Below are 7,933 nucleotides of genomic sequence, written 5' to 3'. Positions count from 1 at the left end.
TCCTCTCTAAGACTATACGTAAAAATGTTTGACATCCAATAGGCGATGATTAATAAATAAATGTGCTCCAGTGGTGTCGTTAAAGAAAACCATTTTGTTTTTGTCCTGTGCTAGTTTTGATTTAATAAACTAGATGGGAGTGGCAGTCATCTTTTGAGCGGTGAAGGATGGATAGTGTCTGTTCTCCTATAAATAGAGATTCATGGGAGCAACCACTATTTTGCGAAATGTCCATTTTGCTCTGCATTGTGCAGAAATAGGTCTTGGTCGCGGATAACGGTTTTGCCGTTCAGATTTTGGGTGATACATTTACGAGTTGACTCACAAATAGTAACAATGTCTACTCGCGGAGTTTGAAATTATAATTTCTCGATTGTTTGCTTTTATCGTAAACCTATATATATATATACTAGGAGTAGTAATCGTAATCAAAATGTTTGAGTGTGTCGTTAAATTAAAACATTCCTACCTTTATCCAATGAGTACTCAGTCTTAGAGGAAACAGACTTAACAGAAGAATAAGCAAATTTAGAGTTTACTAGGATAAATTAACGACGCCAATGTAATTTCAAACTCCACGAGCTGACGTTCTTACTTTGGGTGCGTATTGCTGATTTATTTATCACATTATGTAACCTTTGACAGTTTCAAGTGGTAAACTGACCTCCCCGTATGGCGTCACTGACAACCGGTTTGGACCAATGATCATTCGCGTTTCACAGACTAAGGACGCAACTTTCGCCATATTCTTAGACAAAACAATGTGATCACTGTGTTACTGTTTGTTTTGGGGTTTTTCTCTAAAGTTACCGTTAAAATTAGTTCAGATAATTGTCTGCACCAACCAAAACAGTGTCAAGTCACCACCAACCAAAACAGTGTCAAGTCACCACCAACCAAAACACTGTCAAGTCACCACCAACCAAAACACTGTTAAGTCACCACCAAAGGGAGTATCAAAATATGAAGACATGTGGCTGCTTAATACAGGTCAGTTCATACTATATTAGATAATCTGGAAAAATTAAAATGTGACCTCTTAAGACAGGTGGCTGCTTAATATAGGTGGCCGCTACAGCAGGTTTGACTGTACCAATATGGTTAAGAATGACGAGATTGGTTAAGATCATCACCAATATCCATATAAGGACCTGCGAATAATACACTTGCTGTACTTAGCTCCTCCCTCTTCGGGTATATCACAGATGTATTTATGTGGCGACGAAGAAAATAGTTCGTCTTATCCAGGTATAACGTCGACGAAAGCGAAGTTATATTAATTCGCCTAGAATTCTGTTTTAAGAGTAAGTTACTTTATTTTTACTATTCGAGATCCGAAAGTTTGCAACTTCAAATTAAAAAACTATGTATTCGGAATCTACAGGACGACAATACTTTCTTGGCGTGCTTAGTGTCTGGTAGAGGATATTGCCAACCGCGAGTGAATAACTGTGACATGCAGTAAATGCTCTGAACGTGTCTTTCTACATTTGTAGTCGGTCTAGTTGAACGGAATTGCTCAATCAAAATAGTGAAAGCTGTTCAAAACAGTCCCTCTGGTGTTCTTAGAAGAGTATTCAAATTCCACGGTACCAAAAAACAGAAGGAAATCGCATCTAGGATCTGTAGGTAACGATCATAAGATCTACAAGAACTTATAGTTGACAGTTCTGTTGTCTACAGGTACCTATTGGGATCCGGATTTGACATTCCGATGGATAACGAGACTGAACTTGCGTACTGTGACTACGCCCCTCAGAGCGAATACATAGGATTCTGTGTGTCGATGCCAGTCATAATGATCGTGATGATGATATTCATCTGTGGAGGCAATTGCCTGACCATCATGGCGGTGTGGAAGACTCCCTCTCTGCAGACTATGCCCAACATGTACATCGTGTCGCTGGCCGTCGCCGACTTTATAACCGGGCTGGCATACGGATACGATTCTCTCTGGTACATCTCCTCGACTATGATGTTTATTTACAATTGCAAAGCTTGCTGTCTGGTCAGCATCTTCATGCTCTATACGGGTTTCCACGTGTCCATGGCGTCTGTTGTTGCCATAGCGATCGACCGTTACGTCTACATCATGCACCCGTTTTTATACAACAGACTAATAACAGCTTCCCTGATACAGATTATTTTAGCGGTTGTCTGGGTGGTCTCCACACTGTTTGCTGCAACGTCTTTCTTCATTAATAACTTCGAAGAGGTCGGATTTTGTGCCCATTTCGGGGTCTTGCCCGTCTGGTACCACGTTTACACTGAGATGAGCATTTTCGTGTTTGTCTTTTTGACTTGCGTGATAATCAATGGTGCCATTGTGCGCCTAACGTTGAGCAAAAGGCGTGAGATGCGGACGTCCAGTGTGACAGCTGCAGCGTACATCAAGCACAAGAACGACTGGAGGGCGGTTCGAATGATGCTCACTATCTGCGGCGCGTTCTTCGTGTGCTGGCTGCCCTATCACATCGCCATGCTCGCCAACCACTTCGGTGACATCTGGATGTTCATGTTTGATGTCCTTTCTCCAATCGCCATTCTCAATTCGTGTATGAACTTCTTCATCTACGTTTTCATGAATAGGATTTTCAGAAGAGCTTTCCGCAAAATCTTGTGTTGTTCGCAGGCTAACGTCATCGCTCCTATGTAAATGAAGACTGAATGATGATGATGATGACGGTGTGTGTGTGTGTGTGTATGCTCACACTGTTGGTGATGATGATGATGATGATGATGATGACGGTGTGTGTGTGTGTGTGTATGCTCACACTGTTGGTGATGACGATGATGATGATGATGATGACGGTGTGTGTGTGTGTGTATGCTCACACTGTTGGTGATGACGATATATAGTAAAGGGACATACCTTAGTTTTTAATCATTAAGGCATATTGTTTTACTATTAGAACCGATAACTGAAATAATACTTTACTTAGATTTTATTGTTTAGATTATCCATTTCCGCACATTCGAAGTGTTTTTAGTCATATTGGTGTTTTTAATATCACAAAATGCATTTCTCATATTTAAAAAAACGCACGTGCGTCTGAGAAGTAACACTTATGGAGTCGAGTTTTAGTCTATTTTTAGAGGGTATTTCACCATTTCAAAGTCACAGACTCTTGTTTTACTCAATTGTAACTTTATCCAAATGCAAGGCCGTAAAGAGAGAGAGAGAGAGAGAGAGAGAGAGAGAGAGAGAGAGAGAGAGAGAGAGAGAGAGAGAGAGAGAGAGATGGTGTGTGTGTGTGTGTGTGTGTGTATAGAGAGACAGAGAGAGAGTGTTTGTACTTGTGTGTCTACTTGTGTGTCTACTTGTGTGTCCGTGGACGTTCGGTTCCTGGTGTATGGGTGATTAGTTAGTATCATTCGATGGAACAATCATGTGATGCGCGTACGTTATATTGTCGTATAGTCAATACACATGTATGGCAATACAGCGTACGCGCATCACATGATTGTTCCATCGAGTGATACACATGATAGTATATAGCGTACGTACATGACTCGTTCTATCGTGTTATGGTATAGAGCAATAATTGTCATGACGTCATATTAATTAAGTCACATTGTTCGAAGGCTTGCACCCCTCTTAAAAAGTAATCCATAAAATAGAAGAAGCAAAAAAGCAGTCGACCAAAAATTACAAGAGATCTCAGCGAAGTCAATATAAGTAACATGGTTAAAATTTAGCATGTGAAATCAGTGTGATTAAATTTTTTTTCAAGATTTCTGTCTACACGAAATGTGTGGGAAATAAATAGTTTATTTAGTTGTTAACAATGTGGTTGTGTGTTTTATGTGTAAATATAATTATTATCCACATAGTTCAAGATATGCAAGGGAATAAATAGAGATTATTATCCAAGCTTGTGTGTCGTACTGATTTTACAAAACGAGTGTCAGGATTTTTGTATTACCCGAGCGAGAGCAAGGGTAATACATGAATCCTGACACGAGTTCCAAAACGTAATGACAAACTTCGATTTATAACAGATTTACGCGAGTTAAATTCATATTGTGATACACCAAGGTACAGGAATGAGGATATACGCGATGCTTTAGACATTTTGAAAAAAAACCCGACTGGTTTGTATCGACAGACATAAAAGATGGTTTAGTCCAGTAGCTAAGTAGCCATTTTCCCCTTAACCTTGCCAAAAATAACCCCAAAGCAGGTTATTGCTGATTTTGGTAGGGGAAGTAGTGTAGAATCAGAATCTGAATGATGCCCAGCAGGCATTTTTGAGCGTTTTGAGATTTTCAAGATGGCGTTCTTGATAACGGCGGCCGCCGTAACCCGAAAGACTAAAACATGCGTATGTTCGCAAGTTTAAGTTGGACTGTCTATTGTAATACATCGTTTTCAATGTTTTTAAGTCTAGAGAGGTTACAGAGAGGTTACAGAGCAATTGGAGTCCACTTAGTGTCTCAAATGATAGATATTGGCAACATTATGTCCAAAATTGCCGCCACAGTGAAGCGCTAAATAAACAAACGTATGTGTATTGGCCAATTTGAGCTCTATTGTGTATAGGTTATTGTAATAGCTTTTTTTCAAAGTTCTTATGGTGGATAAACCGATCTAGAGGGAATTGATCAAAATCCAGCTTAAATGTATGACCTTAATCATGTATGATATCTAGTATGATTTGCATCAAAACAATTTTACAAGCTTAGTATATTTATTACAACATTATCAACAACAATAACAACATTGTGCTATGATTTAAACATCTGCTGACGATTGGCAGAATAATGCCCGACCCCTCCTTCAGTTATCCCATTATCATCTACCATTCAATTAACCTTGTCATTTAATCACTGTTATATTCCTCATATTACCAGGACAGTTCTGATTTCTTCACCATGTTCATTTTCCTCTTCGTCACGGTCTGCTGGGGTATTATTGTTTATTGGATTTTCAGTTTGCTGTACGCATGATGGAACATTTACAGAAAATGCTGTACGCCATTCTAGATCGATGACATGAACACTTTCGGCTAGAACATGGCTCATTGGTGCTACATGTGCAACAAAATAGCTCCACTTACTATGGTCTCAATATCTATCTGGTCATTACCCAATGGTGGTGGCACGTGCCTTTACTGCCTTTACTTTCATGACACCATAGATTGAGCTGACAGTGTCACAGCCAGTCAGTGCATGTAAGGGCAGTACACGCGGCATGATTTCCTCCTCATGCTTCCTTACTGTGGTACCAATATTAGCCACATTCCTAGTCTTAGAACGTGTTGGCACCGTAGGTAATTCACTGGTAATGTTCAGTGTTTTGTACCAATAGTACAAATACATCTGTATCGTCACATACAATGTGAATAGTTTTATAACCCTGTCTGGCTGCCGACATCACTTGCTTGACGATGATGACGTCTGCCTCCTCATGACTGTTAGCCATCTCATGTCTCTTGATATGTACTCCTATGGTAATGTCATCAGAAATGGTGTTAGGACCAGTGATGATGTTTATTGTTGCAGAGATGCTCCTGAAAGTGTGCTGGCAAGTTGTCTCATATGACATCAATTAACTGCACTTTGTTGTCAGTGACAGTAAGAGACACGGACTGTGGTGGGAGCGGGGATTGCAAAATAAAATGATGACGGTGGTCAGTAATAACGGATGCTCTTCGACGACGAGTGCACCCGTTTGTGCTGTAGTCTAAGTATCACTCACAGTTCATCAGTCTAGCATGTATATATGCCGCCACGGCATTCACCAGATCCAGGAGTGTGCCAGATATCGACCAGTTGATGGTCCACAGTATTGCACAACCATCAAGCACTATCAAGTCAGGTTTTTCGCCTGTGCGAGATGACTCTTCGACTTGAAGATCATTCTTAAGTTTTGATTTTAAAGAGGCTGGTCGCATACTGCCATCATCTAAGAACAGTGACGTGGGAATTGGTGCTAGCTCGTGAGAGAACAAATCATGCAGGTCAAAGTCTCCTGAGCCTATAATGCCAAGCGTTCTGTTGAAGATGACTTTTGTGTCAACAGTTGTGGTTGCTCCCAAGTTAATCGTTTCCTGGTTGTAGCCATGGTGACCACAGGGCTACTTATTTTATTATAGAAACTCTGGGTGTATTTTGTTTTCATAGGCTTGCATACAGTCCTTGCCAATTTGTAGAGCATTCTGGACATTCACAGATGCAGCAGGCAGTTTTCCCAATACAATGTTGAACAGAGTGGGGGAATGACCAGCTGGGTCTAATGGATCATTGCACTGGTCTAGCTTTTCTCGCAACTTCCTTCTATCAGAGGTGTCAGCCTGGATACGTGCCTTGGATTCCTTCTTATCATGGGTCGGGTGCTCGGACAAATCATCTCGCATAGTTGTCAGGTCACGGATGAATTGGCTGCAGGAATGCAAGCTGAGAGGCCATCGCTTTGTAGCTTTGTCATTCAAAGTAATTCCTGTCAGGCCACCTTGACTATGCCCATACATGTTGATTCTATGAACATAGGCCAGGTTGAATTCGATGCATCGCACACATGTCTCATTGTGTGCTGACCCTGCAAAAACAGTGACTGTACTTATGTTGGAAGGGATTCGATTGACCTGAGGTAGAACAGACCATACCTTGCATAATTTTACATGTGCTGATGCAAAGAAATATGGAACCATTTGACTCGCAGCCTCTAGATGGGTTTATCCGCCATAAGAACTTTGAAAAAGAGCTATTACAATAACCTATACACAATAGAGCTCAAATTGGCCAATACATATACGTTTGTTTATTTTGTGGCGGCAATTTTGGACATAATGTTGCCAATATCTATCATTTGAGGCACTAACTGGACTCCAAATGCTCTGTAACCTCTCTAGATGGATTTATAGACTATTAAAACATTTTAAAATATGGATTACAATAGAAAATCCAACTTAAACTTTTAAGTGTTTTAGTATTTGGGGTTACGGCTTCCGCCATTTTGGACGCCATCTTGAAAAACTCAAAACGCTTAAAGATGCCAGCTGGGCATCATTCAGAATCAGATTCTATACTACTTCCCCTACCAAAATCAACAATAACCTGCTTTGGGGGTATTTTCGCTGGATATGTTTTATTTGTTGTGTACGAAGCCAAAACAAGGGTCTGAAAAGTTACTGTCGTCGATCTAAGTAACGGGTAAAACCCCCGCGGTTCGCCAAGTACGCACGAATCCGACGTGGTATGTTTCTGATTATCCTAAACGTCCAATAACATTTTGGGGGGGAATCCTGTCCCATTCCTCTTGAAAGGAAATGTTTTATTTAACGACGCACTCAACACATTTTATTTTACGGTTATATGGCGTTAGACATATGGTTAAGGACTACACAGATATTGAGAGAGAAAATCCGCTGTCGCCACTTCATGGGCTACTCTTTTTCGATTAGCAGCAAGGGATCTTTTATATGCACCATCCCACAGACAGGGTAGTACATACCACAGCCTTTGATATGCCAGTCGTGGTGCACTGGCTGGAACGAGAAATAGCCCAATGGGCCCACCGACGGGGATCGATCCCAGACCAACCGCACATCAAGCCATTCCTCGTGGAGAGCTGCGCTTAATTCAGCCAAGTTGGTTGGCTGACATTGATGTTCTCAGAGACGTCGTCCGATGATGTCCCACGTGTGCTCAATGGGTGAATGGTCTGGACTTAGGCTGGCCACGGTAGTGTGGTGATGTTCTGTTGCTGCAGATACGCAGTGACCAGTAGACTCCTGAGAAAACAAAATGGTGTCCAGCCTGACATGCGAAGGGCACAACGATCGGTGGAAGGATGTTGTCACGGTGCGTACTGTCCAGTGACCTTCCCATGAACAATATGCAGCTAGGTTCTGGCAGTCATGGTGATGCCACCCTACACCATAACGGACACTGCTCCAAATCGGGCGCGAGGACGAACGTTGGCGTAGCG

At 41.4% G+C, this 7,933-nt stretch overlaps 1 protein-coding gene across 1 annotated transcript; it reads left to right on the top strand.

Annotated features, from left to right (window-relative positions):
* Positions 1 to 1,714: 1,714 nt before the first annotated feature.
* Positions 1,715 to 7,530, top strand: LOC121378699 (G-protein coupled receptor moody-like; the record flags this gene model as incomplete). The annotated part of the gene is made up of 2 exons (XM_041506982.1): positions 1,715 to 2,638; positions 7,507 to 7,530. Coding segments are annotated over exons 1-2 (948 nt in total), but the record flags the coding sequence as incomplete, so codon positions are not given.
* Positions 7,531 to 7,933: the final 403 nt, after the last annotated feature.

This window comes from Gigantopelta aegis, chromosome 8, assembly GCF_016097555.1.
Source record: "Gigantopelta aegis isolate Gae_Host chromosome 8, Gae_host_genome, whole genome shotgun sequence".
In the NCBI taxonomy this organism is placed as follows: Eukaryota; Metazoa; Mollusca; class Gastropoda; order Neomphalida; family Peltospiridae; genus Gigantopelta; species Gigantopelta aegis.
This window is presented reverse-complemented; position numbering and strand designations above follow the sequence as displayed.